Source organism: Oncorhynchus mykiss, chromosome 22, assembly GCF_057628025.1.
Source record: "Oncorhynchus mykiss isolate SJ-2025 chromosome 22, ASM5762802v1, whole genome shotgun sequence".
In the NCBI taxonomy this organism is placed as follows: Eukaryota; Metazoa; Chordata; class Actinopteri; order Salmoniformes; family Salmonidae; genus Oncorhynchus; species Oncorhynchus mykiss.
This window is the reverse complement of record NC_143043.1, coordinates 22672985-22690864: the sequence shown is the minus strand read 5'-3', so window position 1 is coordinate 22690864 and position 17880 is coordinate 22672985. Positions and strand designations below refer to the sequence as shown.

General features: G+C 46.6%; 1 protein-coding gene across 11 annotated transcripts in view; it reads left to right on the top strand.

The window, feature by feature from the left end:
• hdac4 (histone deacetylase 4) overlaps positions 1 to 17880 on the top strand; it is a 259159-nt gene that overhangs the window by 201799 nt on the left and 39480 nt on the right. For all 11 annotated transcript variants that reach the window (XM_090215730.1, XM_036958951.2, XM_036958952.2 and 8 more), the window contains 7 exons: positions 136 to 269; positions 1920 to 2022; positions 4787 to 4833; positions 7932 to 8039; positions 12751 to 12806; positions 12995 to 13082; positions 16818 to 16937. In XM_090215730.1, the coding sequence (XP_090071856.1) occupies positions 136 to 269; positions 1920 to 2022; positions 4787 to 4833; positions 7932 to 8039; positions 12751 to 12806; positions 12995 to 13082; positions 16818 to 16937 (656 nt within the window). The remainder of the gene's footprint in view (positions 1 to 135; positions 270 to 1919; positions 2023 to 4786; positions 4834 to 7931; positions 8040 to 12750; positions 12807 to 12994; positions 13083 to 16817; positions 16938 to 17880) is intronic.

Sequence of the window (17880 nt, the reverse complement as noted above, 5' to 3'; positions counted from 1 at the left end):
GTGTCCAGCATACTGATCAGCAGTGCAGTGTGCGTGTGCTGTTTGTCAGAACCTATGTCTTCCAAACAGTCACATTAACATTGTCTTTCATAACCCTGTGTGTGTGTGTCTGTGCGTTGCCCCTCTCCCCTCCAGGCCTGGTGTATGACACGTTGATGCAGAAGCACCAGTGTATGTGTGGCAACACCAACACACACCCCGAGCACGCCGGACGCATCCAGAGCATCTGGTCCCGACTGCAGGAGACTGGACTGAGGGGCAAGTGTGAGGTACGGAACCCCTACACCCCAACCCGATCACTTCTGGTCTCGTGACCCTCCCACCCCTTACGGGAGGGCGGGTCCCGCTCAGAACCAGTCAGAGTTCTCCTCTGTCCTGGCTCGACAATGGTGGATCAGGCTTCCCCCTAACGTCCTTGTCCATCTTCCCGAAAATGTCTGAAACTCTAAATCCCCCCCCCCCCCCTTTCTCTGGGGAATTATATAAAGGCACTAATATAAATATATATAAATGCACTAATTGTAAATCGCTCTGGATTAGAACATCTGCTAAATGACTAACATGTCAAATGTTAACTGTCTTTCTTACATTGTATCCCTCTTTTCAGCACGGATTCAGAAGTAACAGGACGGGTTAAAGTAATAGGACAGGTTAAAATGTGGCCAGCTCTGGGGTTTCACCCATATAGTCTATTTTTTTTCTTCTCGACCATTGCAGAGACTAAGGAGAGGAATCCACTTTGGAGTATAAATTCAGGTCCCCTGTCAGAGTAACTGAGGAAGCTTGTTTGCCAACCGATCTCAACAGTATAAAGTGGCTGCCTTTCCCCATCCAACCTGGACTATTGAGATGGACCTGTTCCTCCAATTTTAGACCCTTTCTGACCAGGAGAGGGCAGTGTTAAACCAACCTTCCCGTTGACAAAACACCCTACAGCAAGTTGTCCATAGGGCAAGCCGTTGACAAATCCTAACCATAACCATTCGGGGGGGTTTAGCCAGTGTTTAGCTTAGGGGGTTGTTTTTGAAGTTTTATGTTGTTTTGAAGCGCTGGTAGAGATTAAAAGCTGCTAGTGGGTTGAAGCTGAATTTGAGCTAATAGTGGGTCTTATCATAGTGGGTCTTATCACGCACTGCACCTGTTCTGTGACCATCCACTCACACACACGCACACGTGCGCACATATACTTACGACACAGACACACAAACTTGCTCAGCAAGAGGCATGCTTTACTCTTCATCTGAGAGCTATTAACACAGTTTAATGGTTCCTAAATGGGGATGATCTATCCTGCATCACACTCTGCGCTGTGCGTGTTTGTGTCTGACCTCTTCTGCATCTCACTCGCTCACTGCGTCAGCGCTACGCTTGGTTGCATAGCTGCCGTCTCTGTTTTTCCTGAATGGCACAAACAAACAAGTCCCATCCCCAGACTTCCTCCCCTCCCTTCCCCTCTGCTCTCCGCTCTCACTCTCCTGTCTTTCTCTCTTTGTCTCTCTCTTTCACTCACACACACACACACACACACACACACACACACACACACACACACACACACCCTTCGGTCCCCCTTTACGACCCCCACTGTAACTAATTGGAGATTCCTGACTACAGGTGTTACCCTGTCCCCCCCTCCTCTCCAATCCTCCTCAACTCCCTCCTTTTCATCTTTCCATCCCTCCTGTCCATCAAAAGCTCAGGTGACCCTTGGGGATTAGTAAAGCAGGAGTGTGTTATAACTAATGGATAAAGCATCACAGATACAGGTGTCATAGTAAGTGTTACCAACTCTCTCTCGCTCTCTCTCCCCCTCTCTCTCTCCCGCTCTCCCTACCCCTCTCTCTCTCGTTCTCTCTCCCCTCTCGCTCTTTCTCTCTCTCTGTCTCTCGGTCCATGTGTGTCTCTCTGTCTCTCTGCAGTGTATCCGAGGGCGGAAAGCCACTCTGGAGGAGTTGCAGACGGTTCACTCTGAAGCCCACGTCCTTCTGTATGGAACCAACCCACTCCGACAGAAACTAGACAGTAAGTCATACACCAGTGCTGATCTAGGATCTGTCCAAATAATCTAATTCATTATGATCTAAAATGCTAAACTGATCCTAGATCAGAAAACCTACTCTGAGAGGCTTTGTGGATATGGCCCATACCCAAATGGATGTTGGTGCTTAATACACTATACAGGATCAGTTGTGTAGATGCTCTCATTATAGTGAGGGTGAATCCCAACTTCCACTGAAGTCAAATGATCACAAATTATCAATGCATGTCAGAAGTTAGGATTGGCCTGTATCTGACCGAGTCTGTAATACCTACATGTTTCAAACAGACCCCCATAGTCCTTGTGCCCAAGAAAGCGACGGAAATCTGCTTAAATGAACACCTATGTGAGAATGCTGTTCACTGACTACAGCTCAGTGTTCAACACCATAGCGCCCTCAAAGCTCATCAATAAGCTAAGGACCCTGGGACTGAACACCTCACTCTGCAACTGGATCCTGGACTTCCTGACGGGCCGCCCCCAGGTGGTTAGGGTAGGCAACAACACGTTTGCCACGCTGATCCTCAACACTGGGCCCCTCAGGGGTGCGTGCTTAGTCCCCTCCTGTACTCCCTGTTCACCCACGACTGTGTGGCCAAGCACGACTCCAACACCATCATTAAGTTTGCTTTCGACACAACAGTGCTGAGCCTGATCACCGACAATGATGAGACAGCCTATAGGGAGGAGGTCACAGGAAAAGGCGAGCCGAACAGGCCCCCATTAACATTGATGGGGCTGTAGTGGAGCGGGTCGACATCACCAACAATATCATGGTCCAAATACACCAAGACAGTCATGAACAGGGCACAACAAAGCCATTTCCCACTCAGGAGCCTGAAAATATTTGGCATGGGTCCTCAGATCTTCAAATAGTTATACAGCTGCACTATCGAGAGCATCCTGACCGGTTGCTTCACCGCCTGGTATGGCAACTGCTCAGCATCCAACCGTAAGGTGCTACAGAGAGTAGTACGTACAGCCCAGTACATCACTGGGGCCAAGCTTCCTGCCATCCAGGACCTATATACCAGGCAATGTCAAAGGAAGGCCCAAAAAATAGTCAGAGACTCCAGTCACCCTTGTCATAGACCGTTCTCTCTGCTACCGCACTGCAAGTGTTACAAGAGCACCAAGTCTAGGTCCAAAAGGCTCCTTAACAGCTTCTACCCCAAAGCCAACAATTAATCAAATGCCCCCCCCTCCCCCCCTTTGTTTTTACACTGCTGCTACTCACTGTTTATTATCTATGCATAGTCACTTTACCCCTGCCTGCATGTACACATGACCTCGACTAACCTGTACCACCACACAGACTGTATATAGCCTTGTTATTGAAAATGTTACTGTGTTTTATTTACATTTTTTCTTTAGCTTATTTAGTACATATTTTCTTAACTCTCTTTCTTGAACTGCATTGTTGGTTAAGGGCTTGTAAGTAAGCATTTCACGGTAAGGTCTACCTACACCTGTGACAAATACAATTTGATTTGATTTGATTTATATGCACAAAGTACAGTATATGAACAGGATTGCCTACAGTATGAGAGTATACGACAATAACAGTCTCCCGTAGACTGCAATCTCTCCCCCCCCTCTCACACCTCCGCTGTCGGTTATTACAGGGCAGAGCTGGTCTAATGATAGTGTTCCTCTACCAGACCGGTATCAACTTTATGATCTGCATTATAGCCTTCTGTGTAAAGAAAAAGCCAGGAAGCTCCACAGAATTTGTTTTGTTTACCTAAACAACCACCATTTTATTTGTTGTCGTTCCGTTCCCGTGTTATCTCGCCACAGTTGGAGCTCGTTCAAGTCTGTCCCTAAGCTCGGTCAAGGCCGCTACCTCTCTGCCAATAATGACCGCACGCGCGCGCACACACACACTCGCACACACACAATGTTCCATGACATCACCCCTCTGTGTTTACTCCCTCCACCCAAAGTGTTCTGATCCATCACCTAAATATTTCGTATTGGTTGAGAGGGAGACTGACGGCTTGGCTCAAACATCGAACTATGACCACCCTGGCTGTCATATCGGAGTTAACCAAGCAGCGCCTGTCGAAGAACAGTCATTTTGTCCCAACCTTTTTAGTTACTGTAGCACCGTGTACATTTTGCTCTGTCCGGAGTACCCCTGAAGGACCCCCAAGTACCCGCAGGAAAAACACTGTTTTGGACTGTTGGACTTTCCGTATTTCCACTTGCACCATTTTAAAAGTGTTTACTTCAAATACATGTGACTTTGTTGTGTATTCTGTCATGCGTCAATGCTCTAGGAGGGTCTGCTATATGAATTCATATTAATGCAGAAGTGTAATGATCAACTCAGGACCCACTAAGAATAGTGAATGGTCACCTAGACACATTTTAAATGTTCAGGCCCAAAGGTGAAATGCTGCTCTCTCGATTAGACGGCACTACAAAATCATACACACATACACAGGTGTAGCCTATGTTCTCAAATCACGCCGGGGTGTTGTTTTAAGGGTGTGGGGTTTCCACTTTACAACGTTTTTGCTAGAATTAGTACGGGTCAAGATTCGTTTATATCTCAAAGGGGATGACATGTCTAAGTTGACGTTGTAGTCATCTTGCAGATGCTTCTTGACTGGAGAGACTGGTAGGGCATACTGTGTGACAAGGGAGTATTCTGGCGGTTGCCTCTGACCTTTCTCTCTCTCTCTCCCTCTCTCCCTCTCTCTCTCTCTCTCTCCACCCCCATTCTATCTCTCTCCCTCTCAGGTTCATTGACTCCCATGTTTGTGAGGCTGCCTTGTGGAGGGGTAGGGGTAAGTCACTCCCTACTTATTCTCCCCTGTCTAAATAATGGTGTTGTGTGTTATCCCACACACACACACACACACACACACACACACACACACACACACACACACACACACACACACACACACACACCACCCTGGAGCACCAGAGGCAACCAAAACTGTTGCTCTGCTTTCTGTCGAGTGGGTAATTGTGACCATATGTTTTCTATAAACAAGCTGTGTCCTGTAGAGAGGGTGGGAGGGCGCTGTCTGTGTTTTGAGGGGGACACTGGAGGGGAGGGGGGGTAAGGGGGAGGTTGGGGGGGCAATGCTGTGTGTGTGTGTGCTGTTCCTTCAGTGTGATGGTTGGGGGGGTGGCAGGTAAGATCAAGGTCAGCTGGGTTAGTGTATGTGTGTGACCCTCTCTGTATGCTTGCATTTCGTTGTCTTCATGGGGGCGTGTGTTCCCTTGCGTACTGTATGTGTGGGAGTGTGTATTGGAGTGTGTGAACTCAGATTGTGTGTTTGTTGCTCCGTAGATCAATATGTTGACAGAGGTCTGATTTTCAATCCCTCTCCCTCTTCCCCTTACCTCTCGCTCTCTCCACAGAGGGCATCTAGCTGGGTCTGTTGTTCTGCCCGCCGCTGCCGGTGGGAAACAGAAGGGGCTCTGCTCTGTTTTATGGAAATGAGGGCTAAATTGTTGTCTTCCTGTAGTCCCAGCACAGCGCCTCGCCTCATCAAATTACCCTGTCAGCCTGAGCAGAACTACCACTCTTTCATTCCAACACGTTCCCTCACTCTCTTTGGTTCCCTGGTCCCTCATTTTCCTCTCTCTTTTATCCCCCTTATCGCTCTTGGTCGTACTGGCGTGCATCTTTCGCCTCGTCTTCCTCAGTCTCAGTCTTGCAAGTCGCTTTCGTCAAAGGCTGCTCTGCCCTTCCGACGTTGCACTTTCTTCTCCCAGTGACATACTTTGGCGCTGTGTCCCTCCCTCCCTCTCTCAATCTTTTCCTTCACTTTTTTTTACACACTCCTCAGTTCATCCCAGGGTACATTGTCACATTTCGTCGTCGTCTCCCATTTTTTTTTAGCTTGATCACTCAATTACTTTATCATTCATTTCCTTGATGACTTCCTCACTCACTCACACTCACTCACTCACTCACTCACTCACTCACTCACTCACTCACTCACTCTGGTGCAGCCGTCACTCTTCATTCAACTCCCCCGTGCCTTCTCCCCCCCAACCTATTTCCCTCCCCCTCCCTCCCCACCGGTCTTCTTTGCATCGTAAAATGCACCGCAGACTCATAATTTGTGACAAAGTCCTTCTTGGCGTGACTTGAAAAGGCCCCCTGTTCTCCTTTTCTTTTCTAACTCTAGCCTTGAGCGTTCATGCCGTTGAAAGCCAAATGCAGCGGGCATTGATCGCCAGAGTCAATGTATGCTGAGTCTATCAGCGACCCCGAGGATCACAGAAGGTCCCAGGTCCCCACAAACTCCCTCTCGCTCTATCCCTTCGCTACCTTTACGTTGCCATTGTAGTCATTCAGCGGACGCTCCTATGCAGAACGACTTACAGTTAGTGCGTTCGTCTTCAGATAGCTAGGTGAGACAACCACATATCACAGCCACCGTACGTACGTTTTCATCAATAAAGTAGCAGGGTCAGAGCTAGTGGGGGAGGGGGGTGAGGAGGTAGTGGGGGGTGCTGTGGGATTATTTTAGATACTGTTTGAAGAGTTAGGGGGGTGGGAAGCTGGTCCCACCATTGGTGTGCCAGGACAGAGAAGAGCTTGGAGGGCCAAGACGGCTAAGAGACCAGAGGTGGCAGAACGGGGTGCTCGGGTTGGGGTGTAGAGTTTGAACATAGCCTTAAGGTAGGGAGGGGCAGTTCTTCTTGCTGCTCCATAGGCAAGTGCCATGGGCTTGTAGTGGATGCGAGCTTCGACTGGAAGCCAGTCTCTCTCTCTCTCTCTCTCTCTCTCTCTCTCTCTCTCTCTCTCTCTCTCTCTCTCTCTCTCTCTATCCCTCTCCTGCCTATCTTTCCCTCTGCCAGCTGTTTTCTTCTCCTTAGAATTCAACCTTAACCCGGGGGGGGGGGGTTAAGGTGGTGTGTAGAGGAGTAAAGATGTGTGTAGAAGTACTGTGTGTGCGCGCTGTGATTGGGGCCACGGAGCAGGCGTGTGTCAGCATAATCAGCCCTGACGGATGAATGCCTGGCCTCTCTCTCTCTGACCACATGCACACCCCACACCTCCACAACCCCGGGACTAGCCAGCTCCCCCCACCCCATCCCACATCACTCTCCATGCCCCCCCCCCCCCCCCCCCTTTAAAATATTTAATATTTCTCTCCGTCTACAGTATATCCTTCATCTCTCCCAAACTTCTCCCTTGGCTCAATATTGACACACGTCTGTGAATAAAAGCCATCTCACCTCTCTCCCGGACGTTACAATCACACCTCTACTAGCATGCTTTTGTGTTCCCCCATGGGGTCCCACCAGAAGCACACTCAGGCGGACAGACGTGTGAAGAGCAAATTAGTTCTCCCTACCCTTTAGATTGACGTACAGGATGTGTATGTGTTTGTGTGTGTGTGTGTGTGTTTGTGCAACTGTGTGTATGTTTTGTGTGTGTGTGTGTGTGTGTGTGTGTGTGTGTGTGTGTGTGTGTGTGTGTGTGTGTGTGTGTGTGTGTGTGTGTGTGTGTGTGCCAGCAGGATATTCGTGTATATACAAGAAACTAAGCCTGGCTGTCCAAACTGAGTTTCTGTCTGTAAGGGGAGTCATTCACGTCAGTTGGATTGACCCATAACTCACTCTGAGTCTCTTTTCTGCTCAGCAATCAAGTCGTCCCCCCCCCAAGCAAGCTTTGATACAATACAAGGGATTTGTAAACACTGTGTGTGGTTAGGGGCTTTTGTATTGTAGCTTGTGTGCGCATATCTTCTTCACTCTTTATACCTCTGGGATTGTTGGGACTGGGAGGACAAATGGCACCACAGCCATCCTGGTCCAACATTGTCCAATTGAATGCTTTACCCTGTTTACATTGTGTATTATACATGAACATGTATATATTGCGCATTACATAAATGTGTGTTCGTGTTCACAGGTGGACAGCGACACCATTTGGAACGAGGTCCACTCGTCCAGCGCGGCTCGTCTGGCTGTGGGCTCCGTTGTGGAGCTGGTCTTCAAAGTGGCGGCTGGAGAGCTCAAGGTTAGCTCCATGTCCCTCGTCATCGTGTGTCTGTCTAGCTGTCTGTCTGAATGCCTATATTACCAACGATAATGCCATCTCGCTTCGGACGCTGAGGTGAAATGCTGCTCTCTCGATTAGACGGCACTACAAAATCATACACACATACACAGGTGTAGCCTTTCACAAGCATTTCGCTACACTCGCATTAACATCTGCTAACCATGTGTATGTGACAAATAAAATTTGATTTGATTTGGTGAGCCTATGTTCTCAAATCACGCCGGGGAGTTGTTTTAAGGGTGTGGGGTTTCCACTTTACAACGTTTTTGCTAGAATTAGTACGGGTCAAGATTTGTTTATATCTCAAAGGGGATGACATGTCTAAGTTGACGTTGTAGTCATCTTGCAGATGCTTCTTGACTGGAGAGACTGGTAGGGCATACTGTGTGACAAGGGAGTATTCTGGCGGTTAGGTGGCAGAGTGGAGCATTGATCATTAGACCTCATTAACGGTGCTAACGCTAGCCCCACTCAAGTGAGGTCTATTAATATGGCGCCGAAGAACATGGCTGATGTTTTAAGGCCATAAGCAAAGAAGAAAATGCTCACCCAGAAGCGGCGTTCCTAGTCGCCGGGGACTTTAATGCAGGCAAACTTAAATCAGTTTTAGCAAATTTTTACCAGCATGTCAAATGTACAATCAGGCGAAAAGAATCCGAGACCATCTTTACTCCACACACGGACATGCAAACAAAGCTCACCCCTGCCCTCCATTTGGCAAATCTGACCAAAATTATATTGCCCTGATTCCTGCATACAATCAAAAACTAAAGCAGGAAGTACCAGTTACTCGCTCAATATGGAAGTGGTCAGACTACAGGACTGTTTTGCTAGCACAGACTGGAATATGTTCCGGGATTCATCCAATGGCATTGAGGAATACACCACCTCAGTCATCAACTTCATCAATAAGTGCATCGATGAGGTCATCCCCACAGTGACCGTATAGACTAGCGCTGCCACTTTCAATGAGCGGGACTAATCCGAACGCTTATAAGAAATCCCGCTATGCCCTCAAACGAACAAGCAAAGCGTCAATACATGATTAAGATTGAATCCTACTACACCGTCTCTGACGCTCGTCGGATGTGACAGGGCTTGAAAACTATTATGGACTACAAAGGGAAACCCAGACTCGAGCTGCCCAGTGACGCGAGCCTACCAGACGAGCTAAATGCCTTTTATGCTCGCTTCGAGGCAAGCAATGCTGAACCATGCACGAGAACACCAGCTGTTCTGGATAACTGTGTGATAAAGCTCTCGGTAGCCGATGTGAACAAAACCTTTAAACAGGTCAACATTCACAAAGCTGCTGGGCCAGATGGGCCTGCGCCGACCAACTGTCAGGTGTCTTCACTGACATTTTCAACCTCTGAGTCTGTAATACATACATGTTTCAAGCAGACCACCATAGTCCCTGTGCCAAAGGAAGCAAAGGTAACCTGCCTAAATGATTACTGCCTCGTGGCACTCACGTCAGTAGCCATGAAAGGCTGGTCTTGGCTCACATCAACAGCATCCTCCCGGACACACTAGACCTACTCCAATTCACATACCGCCCCAACAGATCCACAGATGACGCAATCTCAATTGTGCTCCACACCGCCCTTTCTCACCTGGACAAAATTAACACCTATGTGAGAATGCTGTTCAACAACTACAGCTCAGCGTTCAACACCAAAGTGCCCACGAAGCTCATCACTAAACTAAGGACTCTGGGACTAAACACCTCCCTCTGCAACTGGATCCTGGACTTCCTGACGGGCCGCCCCCAGGTGGTAAGGGTAGGCAACAATGCATCTGCCACGCTGATCCTCAACACTGGGGGCCCTCAGGGGTGTGTACTTCATCCCCTCCTGTATTCCCTGTTCACCCACGACTGTGTGGCCAAACACGACTCCGACACCATCATTAAGTTGGCTGACGACACAACAGATCACCGACAACGATGAGACAGCCTATAGGGAGGAGGTCAGAGAACTGTCAGTGTGGTGCCAGGACAAAGACCTCTCCCTCAATATGGGCAAAACAGGAAAAGATGGGCCGAACAGACCCCCATTAACATCAACGGGGCTGTAGTGGAGCAGGTCGAGAGTTTCAAGTTCCTTGGTGTCCACATCACCAACGAACTATCATGGTCCAAACATACCAAGACAGTCATGAAGAGGGGACAGCAAAACCTTTTTACCCTTAGGAGACTCAAAAGATTTGGCATGGGCCCCCAGATCCTCAATAGGTTCTACAGCTGCACCATCGAGAGCATCCTGACGGGTTGCATCACCACCTGGTATGGCAACTGCTCGACATCTGACCATAAGGTGCTACAGAGGGTAGTTCAAACGGCCCAATACATCACTTGGGCCAAGCTTCCTGTCATCCAGGACCAAAATAATAGGCGGAGTAAAGCGCATAAAATTGTCAGAAACTCCAGTCACCCAAGTTATAGACTGTTTTCTCTGCTACCGCACGGTAAGCGGTACCGGAGTGCCAAGTCCAAAAGGCTCCTCAACAGCTTCCACCCCCTAGCCATTAGACTGCTGAACAATTCATAAAAATAGCCACCGGATATAGCCACCGGAAATACCCCCCCCCACTGCACTGCTGCTACTCGCTGTTTGTTTGCTACCTCACTTCGCCCCCACCTACATGTACAGATTACCTCAACTAACCTGTACCCCTGCACACTGACTCGGTACCGGTGCCTCCTGTATATAGCCTCGTTATTCTTATTGTGTTACTTTTTATTATTACTTTTTATTTTAGTCTACTTGGTAAATATTTTCTTCTTGAACTGCAAGGCTTGTAAGTAAGCATTTCACGGTAAAATCTACACTTCTTGTATTCGGGGCGTGTAGAGTTTGATTTGATTTGAATTAGGCTTCATTCATTTAGCCTTGTTAGCCATGCTCTCTCTTAACACCTCCAGACTCGGTAGGAATGCCCCCCGCCCCCTTCCCTACCACTTCCCTACAGCTCTCATTAGCACTTTTCAGACAGACACTCCTGCCCGCCTGCTTTCCTGTGTCTGTGGCTTCTCCTGGCAGTGCCGACTGTTGTTTGAACTCCGCGGGGCGGCCTAGTGCGCGGGCATCGCTAATTGGCTAGCTCTAATAGTCCCTGCTAACACTCCGACTTTATTAGCCTGCCCACCACAGCCACCTGCAGAGCTGGGTAAGGTAACGGAGACTTATGATAATCCCTCTCTCAGCCGTTGGCATAGGATGCTAAATTGCTAACGCTCGCAGAGAGTCTCAGCTAGGACTTAGGGCTTCAACTAGCACATTCACTCTCCTTCTTGCTCCAGTGGAATTGGAAGCATTGGTTAGGGGAGGCAGTTAGTGCATACCGTAAAATGGATGTGATCTATTGTTATTTGAAGGTTGTTGTTTGGAGTGTATCTGTTGATGAATATGTAAGCCATTTAGTGAACAGCACTGGTTGTTGTTACTGAGATTTTTTGACTTGTTTTATTCATTCATGGACTCATTTGTTCATCCATTTATCTTGATTGATTTATGGAGGGCATGGCTCTCTTTCTAAGAATAATGACCTGAAATTATTCATGAAAAAAATGTCTGCGCTCTACATAAGGGTTAGAGATCACAGGAAGTGACCTCCTTGCCCCTTAACCCCATTTTAGCACACACGCGCACACACACACACGTAACCCCAGGGAGGGAAACCAGACTCTAACATCACCTGCCACCCCCCCCCCGTGCCTGTTCAAGTGAGCCTTGCATCTGCATCATCAATGTTTCTAAAATAGAACTCAATGGAATCCCATTAATCTCTTTAAATCACACACACTCGCTCTCTCTCGCACACACACAGCTCTTTGAAAGCGGGTCCCTATCGTCAGAGGGAATCTGAGTTCCTTCTGTCCCTCTGCTAGAATAATATCCTCTGCGGCCAGGCGAGGTGGAGAGTAATCCACAGCAGCTGCCTCAACATCATTAGACTGGACTACAGGGACACAGGTCACCTCACCACGTACACATACCACAGTCAGGGCCCCGAAAACACTGGGCGTCCCTACCAGTCCCCATATGTCCCCATATTACACCAGGACCGTAAACAGTCGGCGCAGGAGCAGCGGGAGTCCCACAGGTCCCTACATTAACACAACATCCACGCCTCGCACTGCTGCTCTCAGCTGTCAGCCATACCTTTTGTGTGTGTGTGTGTGTGTGTGTGTGTGTGTTTCAAGATTTATTAGTCGTAAGTACAGGATACACATGGTATGCACTGTCCAACGAAATGCTTACTTGTAGGTTCCTTCTCGACAATACAACAACAATATGAAATAATACAAGATCAGAATATGAACATAAAGTAAATGGCTCAGTAGAATAGAATAAACATTTTCGCGTGTGTGTGTCATCGGCAGTGTCTGACCCTCCTCCCTGTCAATGGCAAAGCAATTAAGTGTGAGCCACAAGGGGATTTAGGGTCATAGAGGCAGAGAACTGAATACTGCATGGAGAAACTGGAATGTGTGTGTGCGTGTTAGTGTGTGTGTGTGTGTGTGTAAGTAGGTATTTTCGTGTGTATTTATGGGGTTATGTGTTTATCTGTGCTATTGCAGTACGAGTGTCTGTTAGTCTGTGAGAGGGAGCCATGTTACCCAAGGCCTTATGGGTAACATGGCTCCCTCTTCTCTGATTGGCAGAACGGCTTTGCTGTAGTCCGGCCCCCTGGACACCACGCGGAGGAGAGCACACCTATGTAAGTCCCACGTCATTTATGTTTCTTTCTTCTCATTGGATCAGTTCTTATTGTTATGGAAACGGTATGAGATTTCGAGCAAAATCTAATTATTAGAACCCTAATCACAATACCTATTGAACTCAATGTATATTCTTTCTTTCTCTCTTCTTTCTCTCTATCACTCCTCCCCCTCATCACTCACACAGGGGATTCTGTTACTTCAACTCCGTGGCCATCGCAGCTAAACTTCTGCAGCAGAGGCTCAGTGTCAGTAAGATCCTGATTGTGGATTGGGTGAGTTCACCTTGGACCTCCTGTGCTTTCACACAGAATAAGGTGGGGCTCAGTCATTAGAGAATGGCGCTTGCAAGGGGGTAGTGGGTTCGTTTCCCGCTGATGCCACCCATGCATAAAATGTATGCACGCATGTCTTTAAGTCGCTCTGCATAAAATTGTCTGCTAAATGGCATATATTATTATAGAAAATAATGTGACCTATCTTTATTAACATTTGTTCATGTTCTGCGTAGGGCATGTCCCCGACAAAAAAAACATCTTTGTCGACCGAGAGCCACCTTTTAAGCACATTTTTAAACGTTTATTTTTCCCTATATAGACACACCCTATGTGTTAATAAAAACAACTATATATAGGCTACTGAGCTTGTCTGATGCTTTAAGCACACTGTGATGCATTAATTAAGACACACAAATGACTCAAGAGGGAGCAGTAAATGACGAAAAGTATGTGGACACCTGCTCGTCGAACACCTCATTCCAAAATCATGGGCTGGTCCCCCCTTTGCTGCTATAACAGCATCCACTCTTCTGGGAAGGCTTTCCACTAGATGTTGGAACATTACTGCGAGGTCGGACACTGATGTGAGGTCAGACACTGATGTTGGGCGATTAGGCCTGGCTTGCAGTCTGCGTTCCAATTCATCCCAAAGGTGTTTGATGGAAGCACATCAATGTCGATAATGTCAGTGTATGCTGTAGCGTTAAGATTTCCCTTCACTGGAACTAAGGGACCTAGCCCGAACCCTGAAAAACAGCCCCAGACCATTATTCATCCTCCACCAAACTTTACAGATGGCACTATGCATTGGGGCGTGTAGCATTCTTCTGACACCTGCCAAACACAGATTTGTTCGTCTGACTGCCAGATAGTGAAGCATGATTAATCACTCCAGTAAACATGTTTCCACTGCTCCAGAGTTCAATGGTAGCGAGCTTTACACCACTCCAGCCGACGCTTGGCATTGCGCATGGTGATCTTAGGCTTGTGTGCGGCTGCTCGGCCATGGAAACCCATTTCATGAAGCTCCCGACGAACAGTTATTGTGCTGACGTTGCTTCCAGAGGCAGTTTGGAACTCGGTAGCGAGTGTTGCAACCAGGGATTGATGTTTTTTTTTTACACACTTCAGCACTCAGTGGTCCCGTTCTCTGGGGTTGTGTGACCAACTGACTTGTTGGAAAGGTGGCATCCTATGACGGTGCCACGTTGAAAGTCACTGAGCTCTTCAGTAAGGCTATTCTACTGCCAATGTTGGTCTATGGAGATTGCATGACTGTGCTTGATTTTATGCACTTGTCAGCAACGGGTGTGACTGAAATAGCCGAATACACTCATTTGAATGGGTGTCCACATACTTATATACAGTATAGTGTATATATATATTTGCTACCGCTCAAGTAAAATAAATCTTGGTCCACCAACAGCCTAACAACCCACCAATCAACCAGTCGACTAAATGGGGTCAGCCCAGCGAGTTTAATGTAATGCTTTTACAGACCAAGTTATTCAGTGGCAACATATGAGACATATGTCTGGCGTTAGAATCTGTGAAACTGATGTCATAATAATCTTGGTACCAAATCTTGCAAGAGCGCTGTACACTCTGCGTCATGTCATTTATCAGTACGACACACATTTGTGTCAAAAAGCGCTGCTTACAAAGACTGTCAAGCTAGGGTATGTACAGTTGAAGTCGGAAGTTTACACACACTTAGGTTGGAGTCATTAAAACTCATTTTTCAACCACTCCGCAAATTTCTTGTTAACAAACTATAGTTTTGGCAAGATGGTTAGGACATCGACTTTGTGCATGACACAAGTCATTTCTCCAACAATTGTTTACAGACAGATTATTTCACTTATAATTCACTGTATCACAATTCCAGTGGGTCAGAAGTTTACATACACTAAGTTGACTGTGCCTTTAAATAGCTTGGAAAATTCCAGAAAATGATGTCATGGCTTTAGAATCTTCTGATAGGCTAATTGACATCATTTGAGTGAATTGGAGGTGTACCTGTGGATGTATTTCAAGGCCTTCCTTCAAACTCAGTGCCTCTTTGCTTGACATCATGGGAAAATCAAAAGAAATCATACAAAATTGTAGACCTCCACAAGTCTGGTTCATCCTTGGGAGCAATTTCCAAATGCCTGAAGGTACCACGTTCATCTGTACAAACAATAGTACGCAAGTATAAACACCATGGGACCACGCAGCCGTCATACCGCTCAGGAAGGAGACGTCTTCTGTCGCCTAGAGATGAACATACTTTGGTGCCAAAAGTGCAATTCAATCCCAGAACAACAGCCTTCACCTTGTGAAGATGCTGGAAGAAACTGGTACAAAAGTATCTATATCCACAGTAAAACGAGTCCTATATCGACATAACCTGAAAGGCTGCTCAGTAAGGAAGAAGCCACTGCTCCAAAACCACCATAAATAAGCCAGACTACGGTTTGCAACTGCACATGGGGAGAAAGATCGTACTTTTTGGAGAAATGTCCTCTGGTCTGATGAAACAAAAATGTTTGGCCATAATGACCATCGTTATGTTTGCAGGAAAAAGGGGGAGGCTTGCAAGCCGAAGAACACCATCCCAACCGTGAAGCACGGGGGTGGCAGCATCATGTTGTGGGGGTGCTTTGCTGCAGGAGGGACTGGTGCACTTCACAAAATAGATGGCATCATGAGGATGGAAAATGATGTGGATATATTGAAGAAACATCTCAAGACATCAGTCAGGAAGTTAAAGCTTGGTTGCAAATGGGTCTAGCAAATGCACAATGACCCCAAGCATACATCCAAAGTTGTGGCAAAATGGCGTAAGGACAACAAAGTTAATGTATTGGAGTGACCATCACAAAGCCCTGACCTCAATCCTATTGAACATTTTTGGGAAGAACTGAAAAGGTGTGTGCGAACAAGGAGGCCTACAAATCTGACTCCATTACATCAGCTCTGTCAGGAGGAATGGGCCAAAATTCACGCAACTTATTGTGGGAAGCTTGTGGAAGGCTACCCGAAACGTTTCACCCAAGTTCAACAATTTAAAGGCAATGCTACCAAATACTAATTGAGCGTATGTAAACTTCTGACCCACTGGGAATGTGATGAAAGAAATAAAAGCTGAAATAAATCATTCTCTCTACTATTATTCTGACATTTCACATTCTTAAAATAAAGTGGCTACGGTGTATGTAAACTTCCGACTTCAACTGTTGGTCAGAAACTGAAAGAGGAGCTTTTTTTTTACATCTTAAAGGCCTTTCGAATTAGAAAATATCTCTATAGAAACTTCTGAAGCAGTCCCGTCAAGAAATAGGCACTTAGTTTAAAAATAACCTTCTTTAAAAGATGTCATGTGTGAGATCATGCCTCGATATAGAAGCTTAAGTCACTTTTTTATGTTTGACTATGTAGGTAGGTCTACTGAAATTAAATGGAAAGTAATAGATATTGTCACCCAGCAATGGGATTTGTAAAACAACCCTCTGAACTAGTCACAAAGGTTGTAGGATGTTAGATAGTGGCTAAGCATGACAATGGAGAGCATTTTTCTCTGGTTTCCACTTGCTATTAGTCTTCTATGCCCATCTGACGACTGACTCAAGGTTGATTTTGTTGTTAAGCGCACAATGCTTATGGATAGGATTTTGATGTGGAGACCTGATCCTAAATCGGTTGTTAGTCAGGAAGTAACCATAGCCCGCCACTCTCCATGTCTGTCAGGATGTTCACCATGGAAATGGCACGCAACAAGCATTCTACAGTGACCCCAACATTCTCTATCTGTCACTCCATCGCTACGACGATGGCAACTTCTTCCCCGGCAGTGGAGCGCCTGATGAGGTGAGTGGCGGAGTGTGTGTGTGTGCGGTGTTTCCCCCATGATTTTTTTCAGCAGCATTGGCAGCGTTAGTGTTTGGGGGGGGGGGGGGGGTTGAGAGACAAATTGCAGTTTCAAAGCTAGTTTTCTGCAATTCTAAATGTTTTGTCATGGGGCTGAGAGACAAATTGCAGTTTCAAAGCAAAATGTCCTGCTATTCAACACATTTTCCATGGGGCTAAGAGAACATTTTATAGTTTTAAAACAAATTTCCTGCAATACTACACATTTTGCCATGGAGCAAAGAGACCTCCACAAGTCTGGTTCATCCTTGGGAGCAGTTTGAAAGCACATTTCCAGTATTTCAACACATTTTGCAATGGCGTTGAGACACCATTTTACAGTTCAAAAGCTAGTTTCCTGCAATTCTACACATTTTGTCATGGGACTGAGAGAACAGTTGCAGTTTTAAAGCTAATTCCCTGTAATTCTACACATTTTGCCATGGGACAGAATTTTTTTCCAACACCAATGCTTTCCTCTTGCTAATGAAAAACGATGTAGCGTAGGGTTCTTGTCACTTTCCCCAAATCCCCAGGTTTTCCTGAATTTCTGGTTGGAGGATTTCTGACGTATTCCCTCCTGATTCCAGGATCTTCCCGGAATCAGGAGGGGGAACCTTGGAATTTTTTGAAAGTTGTAGCAATTTTTCCGATTGGTAACCACTCACGAAGTTGAACACTGATCATCCAATTAAATGGTGGCCGTGTTTCACCATTCAGTCAAACACTGGGGCACTATAATTTCTGCCATCCCTGGCTCAATAACCAATAATGACCAGAAAATAGATTTTTGGAAATGTTCCTGTTAATCACAGTCAAATTGGCAACATAAAGAAAACTCAACTGTTGTTGGCTCTCCCCTAATAATTGCTACAATATTGACAGTAGTCCTATTGTAGCATTT